We start from the raw sequence: 18,056 nt of genomic DNA, 5'->3' as shown, positions 1-18,056 counted from the left end.
CCGCTCCGCAGCCAATAGCCGCTGCCGCCGACCCTTCCCTGGGCGCGGCTTCTGTGAACGTTCCGCCCATGGGGCGAAGGCGTGTGGGCGTGGCAACGTGGCGGCGGCGGGCCAATGGTAGCGCGCGTCTCTCGGGTCCAATGGGAGGTGGCGGCTCTGCGGGGCGGAGGGAGCCGGAGCGGCGGCCGGGCCGGCGGGGAGCGGGGCCCGGTATGAGGCGGGGGGGGGCCGGTGTGTGCGGGGCTGGGGAGCCCGGGAGGGGCTCGGGGCAGGATATGGGGGGGTCGGGCCTGCGCGGATGAGGCCTGTGGGAGGTGTCGGGGTCTGTGGGGTGAGGGGAGCGGGGGCCGGGCCTGGTGTGTGAGGGGAGGGGGCTGGGGGGGGTGTGTCAGGGGGTGTGCGGGGTTGTAAGAGGGTCTGAAAAGGGGGTCTCAGGATGTGTGGGGCTGGGAGGCTGTGGGGAGTGGTCGGTCAGGATGTGTGGGGCTGGGGAGCTTGGGATGTGTGGGGCTGGGAGGCTATGGGGTGGGGGGGTCAGGATATGTGGGGCAGTCTCAGGATTGGGGGGTCAGGATATGTGGGGCTGGGGGTTCAGAGTATTTGGGGTTGGGGGGTTAAGGTTTGGGGGGTCAGGATATGTGGGGCAGCCTCAGGGTTGGGGGGTCAGGATATGTGGGGCTGGGGAGCTTGGGATGTGTGGGACTGGGAGGCTGTGGGGTGGGGGTGGGGGGTCAGGATATGCCCCCATGGAAGCTCAGGGTGTGTGGGGCTGGGGGTGTCAGGATGTGTGGGGCTAGGAGACTCAGGGTTGGGGGGGGTCAAGGTTTGGGGGGTTAAGAGGCTGTGGGGTGGGAGGGTCAGGATATGTGGGGCTGAGGAGCTCGGGATATGTGGGGCTAGGAGGTTTTAGGCTGAGGGTGTCAGGATATGTGGGGTGGGAGGCTCCGGGGTGGGGGTCAAGGTTTGTGAGCCTGGGGGGGACATCAGGAGATGTGGGGCTGAGGGCCCCGGGGGTCTGGGGCATGTGGGTGTCAGGATGTGTAGCTGCGAGATGTGGGGGGCCTTGGGGTCGGGGGGGGCTGTGTCAGGATTCAGGGGGCTGGGGGGGGTCAGGATCTTGGGGGGTTCAGATCTGGGGGGTGGGCATTAGGCCTCGGCGTCCCTGCCTTCTCCTCCCGCCATCCGTGGGGCAGCCGGTCCCCGGCGCTTCCGCCTTTCCCCCAGCCAGCCCCGGACTTTGCCCCTGTTACGCTGCCCCACAGGCAGAGCCCGCCGCCGCCTTTAGCTCTTGGGGGGGCTCCCCCCAAACCTCCCCTGCCGGACAATGCCAGTGGCCGGGCATTTTTTTGCCCCGTCGCCCTAAAACCACACAGCAAACACGTGTGTGTACAGCGCTCCCCGCTCAGAAACACGGGGTCAGGGAGCAAACGGGGGCTGGCAGGTGCCGTCAGCAGCACCGGGACGTGACCAGAGGTTTGAGGGGCTGCTCTTGGGGGGGAAACCCCCACTTTGAGGGCTGAAATGGGTCAAAACGCACCCCCGGTGATGACTTGAGTCCTCGCCGTAGCCGAGCGCGTGCGGATCTGGAGCGGAGACGGGCACAATCCTCGCCGGCCGCGTCTTTTGGGAGCGCGGCTGCACCGAGGTTGCAAAACACGGCTCGTAACTCGCTTCCCTCTCCCCTCCCAGGCCTGTGCTGGGAGCCCGAGACGCCCACGGAGGAGAAACCACAACTGCGGAGGCTGAAATCGGGGTGAAATCGGGAAGGTTTGTGCCCTGCAGCGTCAGCACTTGCCCCCGTTATGAATAACGGCAGGGGGAAGGTTGGATGCTGCTGCGCGAGGGTCTCCCCGGGTTGGGGGGTTTGTTTTGTTTGCCAACTTGGGAAATCCAAATTGGTTTGGATCCCATTTTTCAATTCTAAATTCCCAAATTTCAGCCCTCTCCGCATCTGCTGTCAGCAGCGAGCTCGGCTGCCAAAAAAAAAAAAAAGCCTTTTAAAGTTGATTTATTACTTTTTTGGGGGGTGCTGAGCTCCCGACGACCCGCTTCAGGGTGCTGCGACCAGTTCCGCTGGCTTCCCCCGGTTTTTCGAAATGAGGAAGCTGACGGAGCGGCCGCCTCTTTCGGATTCCACTCTCCTCCCGAGGAGGGAATTGGGGGAAATCTGCCAAGGTTTGGCTTCGGGATCTTTCCGCGCCTGCGGGCGGAAGCTGAAGTAATGCCGTCATGTGCTTCGCCTTGAGAGGATCTGGAGAGGCGTTTTGCTGAAGGGGGAAGACCCCCACCCCGGCACAAAATTCCTGGAAAAAGGGCTTCTTTTGGCACCTCTCATTTTTTGTAGCCCAGCCAAATTCCGCCCAGCACCCAAACCAGCAGCTTTTTGGGGTGAGAACTGCTTGTTTCACCCCTCCGCTCGCTCCCCTGCACGCAGGGTGCAGGGAACCCTCATGCCGGGGATGTGGCGAGCGGAGCACGATGCTTCAAAAGGCTTTAGGCCCCCCCAAAGTGCCGGGGTTTGCTCCCCAGGTTGGTTTCCTTCGCCGTATCGCCGGGGTGGCAGCGGGAGATAAAACCACCGGGTCCTTCTCCCCATGTCGTGTTCGGTGTTGATACGGCGTCGCGGAGCCTTTTTGGCGGGGGGGTGCGGCTTTGGCACGGCTCGCTCGCAGCCCTGGGATCGTCTGAAAGGTGAAAAACCCTGCGAGCTCACCGTGAGCTCGCTGCGAGCGAGCTCAGTCGAGAGGGCGAGGGCACGTGAGAGTCCTGGCCCTAAGCGAGAGCTCCCCGCGGTGTTAATCGCCGTCAGAGGAAAGTTGAGCTGCGGCGCTGGTGGCAAAAAAATTGCTGGGGAATGGGTGCTGGATTTCACTGGGAGGGACTGGGGAGAAGAGCTGGGGGGTGGGTGACCCGGAGGGATTTTTTCACCGACGGATCCCTTCCCAACAGCCCCCTCCCACGCTGGCTTCGGAGAGCGGCACCGAGTTATGCTTCATCTGACGGCGAGGTGTGTAGCGTCGGGGTGGAGGGTGCCCAGTTACCCAACTGGGAGAGACTGGTGATGGGGTGCCCCGTGCTTTGCTAACGCTTCTTTTTATTTATTTCTCTGTTTCTCGCCAGCTGGGGCGTCCTCGGGGGCCGTCGCCATGTCTCTGTGCCAATGCGCGGCGAAACACGGCGAGTCGGACGCCGACGGCTGCTGCTTCTCGGCGAGCGGCGGCGTGAAGGTTTGCCTGCACTGGAGCGGCGAGGAGGAGCGGGAGAGGTGCCAGACCTACGCCCAGGGCACGCTCAGCGCCGAGGAGATCTGCATCGACCTCGCCCGGAGGATCGGTGAGCGCTCGGGGGGCTCCATCTCCCTCCCAACACCACGATACCCCACCGGGCTACAGCCCCGGGCGGAGAAATTTCCACTTTCCTGATCTCTGAGACTGTCTGAGCTGTTTTATCCGATAAATCTGAGCCGTCGTGGTGTTTTTAAGAAGCGGTTTCCTGCTGACTGGCTGTTGGCAAATCCTGCTGTCAGATTTTGGGCATCCCTGCTCGCTCCGGAGTTCCTGAGAAGCGGAGCGGGATGATTCTACCCCGAGGCTCAGGCCAGCAGGGCTGGGAATTATTGGAGCGTGATGAGTTGAAGAGCAATTACTTCACCTCTGACTCATCAGCGTCCCTGTTTAATGAGCGTTCTGCCTCCCCTCGCTGTGGATTTCTCCTGCAAAAATCATGCCGGGCACCTGCGCCGGGGCTTTTCGCGGTCCGAGGGGCCGTTTCGCAGCCGTGTTGGTTTGAATTAAAGGCAGCTGACGTCTTTTTGAACCCTTAGGAGAAGTTTTTAGCTCTCACCTAAGGTTAAACTGGCAAATCCACGTTTCCCCTGGGGTTTATTAACTTCCCTTCCCCTTGCTGCAGTCGACGCGGCTCTGCACGGCGGTTTATTTGGAAGAAAAGCTGCCGAAGCTCCCCGGGCCAGCTGGCTTTCCCTGAGCGCGCCAGAAGGACGGCAGACGCGCGGCTCTCGATTTAAATGGCAGTTCTAAAGACTATCCTGGCTCTGACATTTGCGAGTGGGGACGAGGAGGACGGCTGGGGCCCTGGGGGTGGGGTGTCGGTAGCGCGGATGGGTTTGTGCTGCCAGTAAAATCAGTTGGGAGAAACGGGGTGAAGAAAGTTGCGGGTTGGTTTGGGTGTTTTTTTTTTCCCTATCGACCTCGGCGGCCCCTCACAGGGATCGTGTTTCCTTTGCAGGCATCACGCCGCTGTGCTACAGCCTCTTCGCCCTCTATGACACCCAGAGCCGCGTCTGGCTCCCACCCAACCACCTCTTCAAAATCAGCAAAGACACCAACCTCAACCTGCTTTTCCGCATGAGGTGAGGCCGGTTCCCTCCGCGCCGTCCCTGGGGGTTTTTTTGAGCCGAGCCCTGCGGAGCGGAGCCGTGCTGGGCTTTAATAAGGCTGTGCTGGAAATAAGGCCGCTGGGTTTCCAGCCTCCAGGTTCCCTGTTCCCAGATTTGCCTGGAAAATGCCTGCGGAGGTGGACGCAGGGTCGGGGAACCGAGTAAACTCCGCAGGGCTGGTTTCCATCAGGAAGGATTAAACAAGGACCAGGTGGTGTTTGGAGCCCCTGCCTCTCCCTCAGCGTGGAAAAACTCATTTCCCTGTTCCCGAGGCGCCTCCACCTTCCTCCCCGCATCTCCCCGGCTGACCCAGCCCCTGCTCCCCGCTCCCCACGTGGGGCAACGTCCCCTCTGACGGGTTTGGAGCCCAGGAGTGACACCCAAGGGTCTCTCTGAGCCATCCTGGGGCTGTGGCGTCGCAGCTGCCTGCCTGGGAAGATTTTTCTAGATGTCTTTGCGAGATATCGCCTTCCCCACGGGGTGATGGGGACTCTGATCTTAGTGTTTCCTCCCAAAACGTTGCTGGTGGTGATTTTATTAGAAAAGCCTTTTTCAGGCTGGTTTTGTTGGGGTTTGGTTTTGTTTTCTTTTTTTTTTTTTTTTTTTCATGGTGAGTCATACCGAAGGTAAAAGCGAGGGAGAAACAGAAAACCTGGCTTGGAGATTTATTAGGTTTTATTCGACTTGCAGTACCTTGTTCCTGGGGAGCTGCGGCGTAGGGAGCCGAGGCCGCTCTCCGCAGCCGCCCGTTGCGCCGAGCACAACCCACGCGGCCAAAAAACGGTCTTGGAGGCGCCGCGCCGGCTCCCGCGCCTCGCCGGGCCGGTTCAACGGCGGCCGTGGGAGCCACCCGTCCCCGTGTGTGAGGGGGAAGGCTTTGAGTCCTCATGCCCAGCACCTCCTCAGCCCTGCGATCTGTAGCGCTCTGATTTTTTTGGGGCCAGAAAGTCCTTTCCCTTCATGGCTGGTTCCGAGGCCGCTCGCACCCGCGGCACGAGCACCGGCGTGACCCCGGCGCATTAACCGCAGGCAGAGATGCGGCTTTGGGGGTTGAGCGATGGGAACGGAAGCTCGCTCTGCCCGCAGAGCTCCCTTCCTGCTGGTAGATTTTTAGATGTGGCGTTTGGGGGGGACGCTCCTCACCCTGGCTGCTCTCTGTTTTGGGGCGGGGGGGGGTTGTGCCCTGCAGGGCTGCGAGCCCCTGGGCTCCAGCAGCAGGAAAATTTGGCTGCGAAATGGCGTTGCGGGGAGCACCGCTGCTAAAGAGGCGTTTGGAAGCGGTTGTATTAATTAATTAGGGTCCTTTAACGAAGGGGATGTAGTCTGTGTGCTGTATGGCACAGCCGGGCATAAAATGGGTGGAAAAAGCTTAAAGGAACCAGTTTTGGTGGCAGGAAGAGGCGGCTTCCCCTTTGCCTCCCGGCCTCTGAGTCGTTGCCTCGTGCTCAGGTCATGTTTTTGGAGGACGTGGCTGATTCTCATCTCGGCAGCGCGGTTTCAAGAAGTTTGCCTCTTAAAAAAAACCCCAAACCTGCCACTTTGAGCCTGGAGTGTGACCCCTGGCTGTGCTGGGGTGGGACAGACCTCTCTGCTGCCACTCGGCCGGTCGTTTCCCCGTTCTCTTGAGACAAAACTGCTGCAAAACCCTCTTGGGGAGCTGGCTCGTCCCCCAGCAGCCCCCAGGAAGGGGCAGGCAGCTGCATCGGGTGGAAGGGGCAGATTTATGGGTGGAAGTGGCAGAATTATGGGTGGAAAGAACAGAATCACAGGTAGAAAGAGCAGAATTGTGGGTGATGGAGCAGAATTATGGGTGGAAGGGGCAGAATTACAGGTGGAAAGGGGCAGAATTACAGGTGGAAAGAGCAGAATTATGGGTGGAAGGGGCAGAATTATGGGTGGAAGGGGCAGAATTACAGGTGGAAAGAGCAGAATTACAGGTGGAAAGAGCAGAATTGTGGGTGATGGAGCAGAATTATGGGTGGAAGGAACAGAATTATGGGTGGAAAGAACAGAATTACAAGTGGAAAGAGCAGAATTGTGGGTGGAAGGGGCAGAATTATGGGTGGAAGGGGCAGAATTATGTATGGAAGGAACAGAATTACGGGTGGAAGGGGCAGATTTACGGGTGGAAGGAGCAGAGTTCTGGGTGGAAGGAGCAGAATTACGGGTGAGGCAGCAAATGTACAGGTGGAAGGAGCAGATTTACAGGTGAAACGAGCCTCGAGCAGGTCCGGGGCAGCCACTGGACCCAAGTTTGGCCTTAAAGGCAAAACCAGGGCGGCCTTTTCCGCTGCGAGAGCACGCAGGGACAGCCCACAGCCCTCCCGTCCCCACGGGCGAGCGCCGCTCTCCTCTCCTCCTCCCCTCCAGGTACTACTTTCGGAATTGGCACGGGATGAACGACAAGGAACCAGCGGTTTATCGCAACGTGCCCCGACAGAGCGACTCCCCCGACGAGAAGCTGCAAGGAGGAGCCTTGCTCGACAAATCGTCCTTCGAGTATCTGTTTGAGCAGGTAACGACCCGGGCTCCTGGAGTTGTGGAAACCTGGGTGATTTTCTTGATCCAGCCGGATTCGGCTCAGCCCTAGCGTCAGGATCTGGTTTTTCATCTGTGAGGGCTTTGTTTAGAGGACAAACACAGCTGTAGTTTGCCCTTGGAAAAGCTTTTTGTCCTGCTTGAAGAGGCTGGGAGCAGAGTTGAGGAGGATCCCATTACACCTTTAAAATAAAAAAAGACAAAAAAGCACTCCAGAAGTCAGTGCAGGGGCATTTTTTCCCCCTTTACTTAACTTTCTGTCTTTAATAGGGGAAATTTGAATTCATCAATGACGTCGCATCTTTGAAAGACCTCCAGACCGAACAGGAGGTCCAGAGGTTCAAGAACGAAAGCTTGGGCATGGCCGTGCTTCACCTCTCGCACATCGCCATCAAAAAAGGCATCTCCCTTGAGGAAGTGGCCAGAAAGTACAGGTGATTGCTTGGCTTCGCAGCCTCGGGGCTGGGCGCTTTCTGCTCTGCCGTTGTCTGAAGGGTTTTTTGTGGTTTTCACCCTCTTTCCTCTCCGTCCTACTCACCAGGACCAAGCCTGGGGCTGGTTTAGGCGACGGCGACATCAGCTGCGGCTCCTCCGGCTGCGCGTTTTGCCGTAGAGCGCCCCCGAGGTCTTGCTGACGGGTTGTTCCTTCCCTCCCCAGCTTCAAGGACTGCATCCCTCGTTCCTTCTACCGCCAGATCCAGCAGAACAACTACCTAACCAAATTCCGCATGAAAAACGTCTTCAAGAAGTTCGTGCAGCGTTTCCAGCGCCACACGGTCAGCGCCGGCAAGCTGACGGTGCAGGACGTCATGTACAAGTACCTGGCTACCCTGGAGCACCTCGCCCCTCGCTTCGGGAGCGAGCTCTTCCCCGTGCTCTCCTTGGAGACCTCCTCCGAGGGGGAGAAGGTGCAGCTCTACGTCAACGGGGGCCATTCGCAGCTGGAGCACACGCACGCGCTGCTCCCCAAGGACCAACCCGTCACCCACGAAGTCCTCGTCACCGGCACGACCGGGATCCAGTGGCGGCCGGTGCCCGGAGAGGTAGGTTGGTGCTCAGGAAGGGCCGTTCCCATCCAAATCCCATCCCACACTGGCTCCTTTGCCTAAGCTCCTGCTCCTGGGCTTTTCCCCGGGCTCTCTGGGCACCCCAAGTTCCTTTCCAGTTTATCCCAGTTTAACCATTGCTGCCACAACCTAGTGGTGCCATTTCCCAGCGGTTTGAAGGGCTGGGACCTGATGCCTTTGCGTCTCCACCTCCACAGAGCGTCGAGAACTTCTCCCATCGCGGATATTTTGGGAGAAAGAGTAGAAACAAAGAACTGGAGCCCAAGGGGCCGACTCAGCCGGCGGAGTGGAGCGAGCTGAAATGGGCCCATTTCTGTGATTTCTGGGAGATCACACACATCGTCGTCAAGGACTGCAGGGTCAGCATCAACCGGCAGGACAACAAGTGCCTGGTGAGTGGGACGTGACGCACCGGGGAGCCCGTATTTGCACTTTGGAGACCGGGAGGAGGCAGAACAAGGATTTTTTCTGGGGTTCATGCCAAAAAGTGAGGGGTTTACGCTCTCCTCCTTGGGCTGGGTGGGTTTGGGGCTGCTCGCCCTCCAGCTCGATGGCTTCTCCCTCTTCCCAGGAGGTGGTTCTCCCGTCCTCCGAGAGCGCGCTCTCCTTGGTCTCGCTGGTGGACGGTTATTTCCGACTCACGGCCGATTCCAGCCACTACCTGTGTCACGAAGTGGCTCCGCCGCGACTCGTGATGAGCATCTTGAACGGCATCCACGGGCCCATGCAGTGAGTAGCTTCTCCCTGACGCAGAGCGTGGGGCTGCCGAGGACGTGCCATGTCCTCGGGGCTTATCCGAGACCGTTCCCCTTCCTCCCGCTGCCAGGGAGGAGTTTGTTTTTGCCAAACTGCGACGGGAGGAGCAGGAGGAAGGGCTCTACATCATCCGCTGGAGCGTCCTTGACTTCAACAGGATGATTCTCTCTGTGGTGAAAAGGAGCCACCAGCAGGTAAAACGCATTTCCCAGCGCGGCCTTCCCAGTGCTCGTCTCGTTAGGAACGAGCTGAGCTGCGCCTGCTCCGAGCTGTCGGCTTTTTGGGTGACGGGGAGCTGCGACGCCTGTCCTGACTCCGTCTTTCCCAGGCTCCCGGGGTGCAGGCAGCCCTCAAGTACAGGCAATTCCGGATCCAAAAAAAAGGAAACTCCTTTGTGCTGGAAGGGTGGGACCGGGAGTTTTCTACTTTGCGGGAGCTCTTGGATGTACTCAAGGGCTGCACGCTCAGGTCTGGCGAGGAAAGCTTCACGGTGAAGAGATGCTGTCCCCCCAAACCAGGAGGTATGAGGATGGATGTTCTTCCCTCCCTCGGGCTCGAGGAACGAGAGCGCCGGGTCATTTCTGAGGCTTTATGTCCCGTTCCCTCCTCTCACAGAGATCTCGGACCTGCTGATCACGCGGAAGGTGAAGGACAGCGCGAAGCAGATCCTTAACCTGACCCAGCTCAGCTTCCACCAGATCCGCAAGAACGAGATCACCCAGGTTGTGCGCTCTGCCGTCCCGGGACGGGAAGCCCGTGGGTAAATCCCTTGGCTGGAGGAAGCCCCTCTCCTCATCAGGGGGATGCTACTGCACCCCGGACACCCTGGGGGCAAAGAGGAGAGAGACACGGAGAAGTTTTGGGGCTTGGTTTGGTGTTTTATTCCTTCCTTGTTTAAGGAGAGGGAGGCAGGAGCTGTGCAGAGGCAGCGGGGTCCAGGCAGGAGGCGGTTTCTTCCCTGCGGCGCACGGAGGGAAGCGGGGAGAGTCAGCTTGCGCATGCAAGGCTAAAAATTCCCCCCCCATGGGGGTCTGACGCCCGCCTGCCTTCTCCATTTGCCTGCAGCGAGCCCACCTGGGGCAGGGCACCCGCACAAACATCTATGACGGGCTCCTGAACGTCTGTGGGACCACCGGGGCCGACGACGAAGCGGAATATTTCTCCACCGAGCAGAATAACAACAGCCGGGAAATGCACGTGGTCCTCAAAGTCCTGGACCCCAGCCACAGAGACATCGCCCTGGTGAGCCCCAGGGGGAGGTGGGAAGGGGGGGAAAATGGCCCCAAGCTGCTCGCTGGGTGCTCCGAGAGCCCGGCCACCTTCGGGACACCCTTTTTTTCCTCTCCCCGCAGGCGTTTTTTGAGACAGCCAGCCTAATGAGCCAAGTGTCGCACGTCCACTTGGCTTTTGTGCACGGCGTCTGCGTGCGAGGCTCTGAGAGTGAGTACGGGGCTCTCTCCCACCCTTTGCCGCAGCCGGTCTCGCCTTGTGCCGGTGCTTTGCCCTTGGCCGGCGCCGGGGCAGGGCTGAGGAAAATATCTCCGTTTTCCACAGACATCATGGTGGAGGAGTTCGTGGAACACGGACCTCTGGACGTGCTGCTGCGGAAAGAGAAAGGCCGGGTCACCGTGGGCTGGAAAATCACCGTGGCCAAGCAGTTGGCCAGTGCCTTGAGCTACCTGGTAACAGGGCTGGGAGCTGCGGGTTTTCCAGCAGGGAACCGCGAGGGTCTTGCCGACAGCGTGGCAGGAGGCTCTGCCCCACTTCCCTCTGCCCTCCGAGCAGATAAACAGCTTTTTAGCATAACGTGCCCTGCCTGCACCTCACAAAACCCGTCCTGGCTCCCTCTTCCCTGGAGGTGAGCGACTGCAGTAGCGCACGTGAACTTCAAATGCTGGATTCCCACCTCTGTGGCTGTTTTGGAGCCACGTGAGCTGAGAGGAGCTGAGGAGGAGGATGCTGCCTTCCTCGCTCGCTGGGCTTCTGGCCAGCAGCTTGGGAAAGCACACTAGCTGCCTGTGAGGGCATGCACCCCAGCGCTGGGTAATCCTCGTGTTTCTTTTATTCCCCACCTCCGGGTTTAATTTTGTGCAGAGGGATAACGAGACGGGGAGGTGACACAGGTAGTTAGAGCCAGGAGTCCTGCTTTTTTTATTTTCTGGTGTAGCTCGTAGACTTGACCTTGATCTGAGGCATCTGTGAGGAGTCCCACCAAGATTTCATGTCCTCGCGTTTTCACAGGAAGACAAAAACCTGGTGCACGGCAACGTGTGTGCGAAAAACATCCTGCTGGCCAGGAAAGGGCTGGAAGATGGATCCGTGCCTTTCGTGAAGCTCAGTGACCCCGGAGTCAGCTTTACGGTGCTCTCCCGAGAAGGTACCCGGTCATCCTGCACTTGGACTGAGCGGGGCTGGACTTGGCCTTGTTCCAAGCTGAAAATCCGGGTGATTTTTTCCCCCCTCCTGCAGCCCAAGTAGCTAATAAATAGCGTGGATTGTGCTTGAGCTGTTCCAGCAAGGTCTTGCCTGCCTTTGAACCCTTAATTTTTATGATCTATGACATTTGGAGTGCGCGGACATGCAACTTTTGTGGCAGTGGCCTCGAAGCTGCTGTCGGAGACAGTCCCACCGCGGCCCCTCAGTGGTTGGGATCCTGCGGGGAGCTTTTTCCCCCCTCTCCACGTTCGTGGGGTCTTTCCTGTATCCCCAGCAACACCTCACTTTTGCCTCCCCTCTCCCAAAGAGCGCGTGGACCGGATCCCCTGGATCGCCCCAGAATGCGTCCGGGATGTGGGAAACCTCAGCACGGCGGCCGACAAATGGAGCTTTGGCACCACGTTGCTGGAAATCTGCTTCGACGCCGACGTCCCGCTCAAGGAGCGCACTCCTTCGGAGGTGACTCGCCTCTTCCTCTCCCTCCATCCCTGCTTTCGTCGTTCCGGGGTGGTTCCTGGTTGGTGGATCCAGGTTTGAGACCTGGTTTTCTTTCCTTTCTCTCAGAAAGAACGTTTCTACGAGAAGAGGCATCGCCTGCCCGAGCCGTCCTGCAAGGAGCTGGCCACCCTCATCTGTCAGTGCCTGAACTACACCCCCGTCGAGCGGCCGTCCTTCCGCACCATCCTGCGGGATCTCACCCAGCTCCAGCCGCACAGTGAGGCTCTGCAGATGGTGGTGTCCTGCTTTTTCGGGGGGGGGGGGGGGGGGGGGTGTTACAGCCCCATTGTTCCCCCCACATCCTGAATTGATTTGGGTGTTGGCGGTGGTGGGGGTGGCTGTGGAGACCATTTTGTCCTGGGTGAGGGTGGGGAAGGGGCAGAAAAGGGCCAGAACAAGGGTTAAAAAGGGGCAAAAAGGTTGAAAGAAAAGGAAAAAGAAGGTTAATAAAAGGCAAAAAGGGGAAGAAAAGGGAAAAAAAGGGAAAGAAAAGGCCAAAAGAGGGAAAAGGCCAAAAAAGAAAAAGGCCAAAAGAGGGAAAAGAAAAGGCCAAATGAGGGGAAAAGGGGAAAAAAGGAAAGGTCAAAAAAGGGGGAGAGAAGGAAAGGCCAAAAAAAGGGCAAAAGGGGAAAGAAAAGGCCGAAAAAGGGGAAAGAAAAGGCCAAAAAGGAGAAAAGGAGGGGAAAAGGAAAGGCCTAAAAAGGGAAAAGAGGGGAGAGAAAAGGCCCTCCTTGGGGCACAGGGTTGGGAGAGAAAATGTGTGTCCCTGCGGCCTGGTGACCCCAGCTCCCCCCTCACCCCCTTCCTTTCCAGACCTCGTAGACGTCACCTCGGTGAACCCCGACTTCCCGGTGTCAGACCCCACCGTCTTCCAGAAGCGTTACCTGAAAAAGATTCGGGAGCTGGGGGAGGTAAGAGGCACCTTGAGACACCCCCCACCCTGCAATTCTGCGTCCAGCTCGGGGGCCCTCAGCACAGGAGAGACGGGGCCACGCTGGGGGGAGCCCCAACTCTGCCCTGGGGGTGACTTTTTCACTGGGCCTGGAGCCACGGGACAAGGGGGATGGGTTTGAGCTAAAAAAAGGGAGATTTAGACAAGATCTGAGGAGGAAATTCTTCACGCTGAGGGCAGGAGCCCCTGGCACAGGCTGCCCAGAGCAGCGGGTGATGCCCCGGCCCCGGGGTCCTTCAGGGGGCTCTGAGCACCCTGGGCGGGGGGTGGGCTGGGTGAGCTTTGGGGTCCCCCCACCCCAACCCCTCCCGGGGTTCCATCATCTCCTGCCCTGGCTCCAAGGCCTCTGCGGGGTTTGAGGTGGGATGGGGCGTCCAAAGGAGAGCGACGGAGCTGGTGACGGGGCTGGAGAACAAGAGAAGGGGCTGAGGGAGAAGAGGAGCCTGAGGGGAGACCCCCTCGTGCTCTACAGCTGCCTGGAAGGGGGTGGGGGTCAGGTGGGGGGGGCGAGATCTCTTGTCCTGGATGATGGGATGAGGGGAAACGGCCTCGAGTTGTGTCCGGGCAGGTTTAGATTGGATACGAGGAAAAACCCCTCGGCCCAAAGGGCTGGCGGGCGCTGGGACAGGCTGCCCGGGGAAGGGGCCGCGTCCCCACCCCGCAGGGGGGTTAAAAGACGCGCAGACGTGATGCTGAGGGACGGGGTTTGGGGTGGGGAGTTGGTAGGTTCAGCTTAACGGTGGGACTCGATCATCTTAAAGGTCTTTTCCAACCTCAGTGATTCTCTGATTCTAAATCCCCAGAGGAGCTGATACCATAAATCCCCAACGTACCACGGAGCTGATAAAGATACTGGAGGGTGATTTAAGTCCCTTTGGGTGGGACGGGGGGCTCGGAGCTGCTCGGGAGGACGTTTCCCTCGTAGCAGGTTATCGTGGTGCCTCGTGCTGCTGCGTGATTCATCCGCTCCGGTCACCTCTGGGTGAAACAGCCTCTTTCCGGACTGATTTCCAAAGAATCTGAATTTGGATGAGGGTCAAAGTGCAGATTCTTTGGAAACGCTCTTTATTTTTAATCTCTTTTCGCTGGGGACTTCCCCTCTTCCCAGGAAATTTATTGACCTCTATGGAGGGCTTCCAGAGAGGCTGTTCTTGGGCTGGGGAAGCCGGAAAAGTTTCTTCCTGCCAGGATCATAAATTCTGTGCCTGCTCCTTGCCAGGGTCACTTCGGGAAGGTGAGCCTGTATTGCTACGACCCCACCAACGACGGGACGGGGGAAATGGTGGCTGTCAAATCCCTCAAATCCGGCTGCAGCCAGCAGCTGCTGACCAGCTGGAAGAGGGAGATTGAGATTCTCAAGACGCTTTATCACGAAAACATCGTCAAGTACAAGGGATGCTGCAGCGAGCAGGGTGAGGCGGCTGGAGGGGGGACATGCGGTGGCTTTGGTGACAGCCGCGGGGGGTCACTGGCTCTTCCCTGCCCTGTTTTTTCATTTGGTGTCGCAGTTGAACACAAACAGCAGAGCCTGAGCTTGTGTTGTCCAACCCCCCGGCACTGTTGCTGCTGCTAAAAACCCAATTCCTTTGAGTTTTTCGACGGCTGGTAGCGGGGGGAATCCCCTTCCTGGCAGAGCGCTGGGGTTTGGGGTGTCTCTGGGTTGTTCCCCTCTCCCCATGGGGTTCACACGTCACCTTCCTCCTCCTCTTCCAGGAGAGAAGATCGTGCAGCTGATCATGGAGTACGTGCCCCTCGGCAGCCTGCGAGACTACTTGCCCAAGCACAACGTCAGCCTGGCGCACATCCTGCTCTTCGCCCAGCAGATCTGTGAGGTAAAGCCTGACCCTTTCTGGCTTCTGGTGGCTCTAACCTCCCCCAAAATGGCTCTAACCTCCCCCAAAATGGCTCTAACCTCCCCCAAAATGGCTCTAACCTCCCCCAAAATGGCTTTACCCCACACTTTTCCCTTCTCCAGGGCATGATCTGTCTGCACTCTGGGCTACTCTGCTTCCCAGAATGGCTCCTCTGCTCCCCAGAATGACTCTACCCCTCTCTTCCCCCTTCTCCAGGGCATGGTCTGTCTGCACTCTGGGCTCCTCTGTACCCCAAAATGGCTCTACCCACCCTCTAATTGGCTCTCACCCCCCTAAAATGGCTCTAACCCCCCTCTTTTCCCTTCTTCAGGGCATGGTCTGTCTGCAGCCTGGGCTCTTTCACTCCCCAAAATGGTTCTGACCCCCTCTAAAATGGCTCGGACCCCTCCCCAAATGTCTCTAACCTCCCCAAAAGGCACTAACCCCCCTCTTTTTCCTTCTCCAGGGCATGGCCTGTCTGCACTCTGGGCTCTTTTGCTCCCCAAAATGTCTCTGACCCCCCTAAAATGTCTCTGACCCCCCTCTCTTCCCCCTCCTCCAGGGCATGGCCTATCTCCACTCCCTCCACTACATCCACAGGGACCTCGCTGCCCGCAACGTGCTGCTGGAGAACGAAAACGTGGTGAAAATCGGGGATTTCGGTTTAGCCAAAGCCATCCCCGAGGGCCACGAGTATTACCGCGTCTGCGAGGACGGGGACAGCCCGGTCTTTTGGTGAGCGCGGGTTCGGCGCCGGGGGGGTGGATACGGCGAGCGGAGGCGCGTGCCGGGCTGTGCCGGTGCTCACCGGCGGCCGTCACCGCGCAGGTACGCCGTGGAGTGCCTCAAGGAGTGTAAGTTTTACTACGCGTCCGACGTCTGGTCCTTCGGGGTGACGCTCTACGAGCTCCTGACCCGCTGCGACTCCAGCCAGAGCCCTCCCGCGGTGAGTCCCGGATCGGCGACGCCAGCTTCACCGCAGCAGCGTTTGCCGAGCCGGTGATCGCGGCTGAGTTTTGGGTTTTGTTTTGCTGAGTTGGTGATCGTGGCTGAGTTGTGGTTTGTTGGGGTTTTTTTTCCTTCTTTTCCCACAGAAATTCATTGAGATGATCGGTGCGACGCAGGGGCAGATGACGGTGCTGAGGCTGATCGAGCTGCTGGACAGGGGGAAGAGGCTGCCGAGTCCCAAGGACTGTCCTTGCGAGGTGAGGCTCCACGTCCTGGCATCCAGTTGCCCGCCTGTCTGCCCGCCCGCCTGTCTGCCCGCCCGCCTGTCTGTCTGTCTGCCCGCCCGCCTGTCTGCCTGCCTGCCTGTCTGCCTGCCTGTCTGCCTGCCCACCCGTCTACCTGCCCGTCTGCCTGCCCGTCTGCCTGCCCGCCCGCCTGCCTGCCCGCCTGCCTGCCTGCCCGCCTGTCTGCCCGCCCGTCTGCCCGCCCGCCTGTCTGCCCGCCTGCCTGTCTGCCCGCCTGTCTGCCTGCCCGCCTGCCTGTCCATCTGTCCGTCTGTCTGCCTGCCCGCCTGTCTGCCCGCCTGTCTGCCTGCCTGTCTGTCCATCTGTCCGTCTGTCTGCCCGCCCGCCTGTCTGCCCGCCCGCCTGTCTGCCTGCCCGCCTGCCTGCCCGCCTGCCTGCCCGCCCGCCTGCCCGCCCGCCTGTCTGCCCGCCCGTCTGCCCGCCTGCCTGTCTGCCTGCCTGCCTGTCTGTCCATCTGTCCGTCTGTCTGCCTGCCTGCCTGTCTGTCTGCCTGTTTGCCTCCCTGCCTGTCCACCTGCCTGCCTGTCCGCCCGCCCATCCCTCCGCCTGTCTGCCTGCCTGTCTGTCCGGCTGTCTGTCCCACTGGGCTGTGCTGGCCCCTGGGGAAAGGGGAGATGGGGAGGGAAGTGGAAAAAGTGGAGAAAGGGAAGGAGAAAAATGGGGAAGGGGAAAAAGTGGGGAGGGAAGAGGAGGAAAATGGAGGAAGGGGAGGAGGAAAAGTTGGGGAAAGGGGAGGGAAAAATGGGAAAGGGAAGAGAAAAATGTGGAAGGAAGAGGAAAATGGGGAGGGGGGGAAGGGGAAGAGTGGAGAAATGGAAGGAGAAAAATGGGGAAGGAGGGAAAAAGTGGGGAGGAAGAGAGGGAGGAGGAAAAGTGGGGAGGGAAAAATGGGGGAAGAGGAAGAAGTGAGCAGGGAAGGAAAAGAATGGGAAGGAGGAAAAGTGGGGTGAGAAGGAGGAAAAGTGGGGAAAGGGAAGGGGAAAAGTGGGAAGGGAAAGATGCAGAAGGAAGGGAAAAAATTGGGAAGAGAGAAAGTGGGAAGAGCTTCTGATTTCTGTGGGGGAGGATGAAGTCGGGGGGTCACAATGAGGAGCCCCCCCCCTTATTCCCGGTGGGATCCCGGTGGTGACCGCGCTGGTTCTGGAAGTTTCTCCGTCCTCATCCCACCCCTCCGTCCCCAGATCTACCGGCTGATGAAGAACTGCTGGGAAGCGGAAGCTTCCTTCCGCCCGGCCTTCCGCAACCTCGTCCCCATCCTCAGGAGCTTCCACGAGAAATACAGGGCTCAGGCTCCCTCCGTCTTCAGCCTCTGCTGAGCCGGGACCAGGGGGGGGGACACAGGGAACCCCCCCCCTCCGCTCCCCAGAACGCCGCGGAGGCGGTGACGGGGGGACGCAGCCGCATGTTGCCGCGTTCTGGTTTTTCCCAGCGGCGTTTCGGCCCGGGCTGAGCGTGCGGAAGAGCAGTACTGAAGGGGGAGGGCAGGGGGATTCCGCCCCCCCCCCCCCAGCTTCCCTGTGCCATGGGGACCCCCCCAGCCCCACTGGGGACCCCCCCAGCCCCGCTGTGGTCCCCCCCGGCCATCCTGTGCCTGTCCTCGCCGCGGCGCCGAACACTGTGAATGAGACTGTGGGGAGCAAGGCGGAAAGGGGGGGGATTCACGGCCTTACACCCCCCCCCCGCCTCACTCCTTCCTCTTCGTTGGGGATCTCCTTCCCACCAGGATTTGGGGTCCTCCCCTCCAAAGATGGGGGTTCAGCAAAAGAATTTGGCACTTTATTGGGGTTTGGGGTCTCCGCTGCATTTTTGAACCTTCCCCCCAGATTGGGGCGGGGGGGGGGGGGGGGGAAGGTGTGTGTACCCCCCCCCACCTTTTGCTCCGGCTGGTGCCCCAGGACTGTTTTTGGGGTGCCACAGAGGGGCTGGAGGAAGAGGGGGTTGGGTGCCCCCCCAAACTGTCTGCAAGGGGAGGCTGTTTCCCCCCCCCTTTCCCCGTTATTTATTGCCTGCTGTCTGCCCCCCCTCCCTGGGGAGCAGGGGGGGGGGGGGGGCTGTGGGGGGCCCTCCTTCCACCCCCTCCCTATGGGGGGTGTCTCCCAATAAAGGATATAATGGCCCCCCCTCCTCTCTGGCCTGGTGGGGGGGAGAGCAGGGCCCTGGGGGGGTCCACTGGGAATGGGGGGGGGGGGGGGGCAGCACATGATATCCTGCCCTTGGGGGTGGCCACTGTGGGGCTGGGGTCCCTATAGGCTATGGGGGAGGAGTCTTGGGGTCCCTATAAGGCCTGGGGTGGGGGGGGTGTCAGGG

The 18,056-nt window shown here is 59.7% G+C and overlaps 1 protein-coding gene across 1 annotated transcript; it reads left to right on the top strand.

Moving 5' to 3' along the window:
* The first annotated feature begins 146 nt into the window (after positions 1-146).
* On the top strand, positions 147-17,865 carry TYK2 (tyrosine kinase 2). Its single transcript, XM_074810634.1, has 26 exons — positions 147-210; positions 1,690-1,767; positions 2,950-3,007; positions 3,121-3,333; positions 4,246-4,369; positions 6,767-6,911; positions 7,205-7,368; positions 7,593-7,977; positions 8,199-8,393; positions 8,573-8,730; positions 8,828-8,951; positions 9,086-9,278; positions 9,373-9,479; positions 9,823-9,999; positions 10,110-10,197; positions 10,312-10,439; positions 10,999-11,134; positions 11,501-11,652; positions 11,758-11,908; positions 12,505-12,602; positions 13,863-14,055; positions 14,357-14,475; positions 15,059-15,231; positions 15,325-15,442; positions 15,591-15,701; positions 16,931-17,865. The coding sequence occupies exons 4-26, from the start codon at positions 3,147-3,149 to the stop codon at positions 17,063-17,065; spliced, it is 3,561 nt and encodes a 1,186-aa protein (XP_074666735.1). The 5' UTR covers positions 147-210; positions 1,690-1,767; positions 2,950-3,007; positions 3,121-3,146; the 3' UTR covers positions 17,066-17,865.
* The last annotated feature ends 191 nt before the right edge of the window (positions 17,866-18,056 follow it).

The sequence above is a fragment of the Strix aluco genome, chromosome 38 (assembly GCF_031877795.1).
Source record: "Strix aluco isolate bStrAlu1 chromosome 38, bStrAlu1.hap1, whole genome shotgun sequence".
NCBI classification, from domain to species: Eukaryota; Metazoa; Chordata; class Aves; order Strigiformes; family Strigidae; genus Strix; species Strix aluco.
This window is presented reverse-complemented; position numbering and strand designations above follow the sequence as displayed.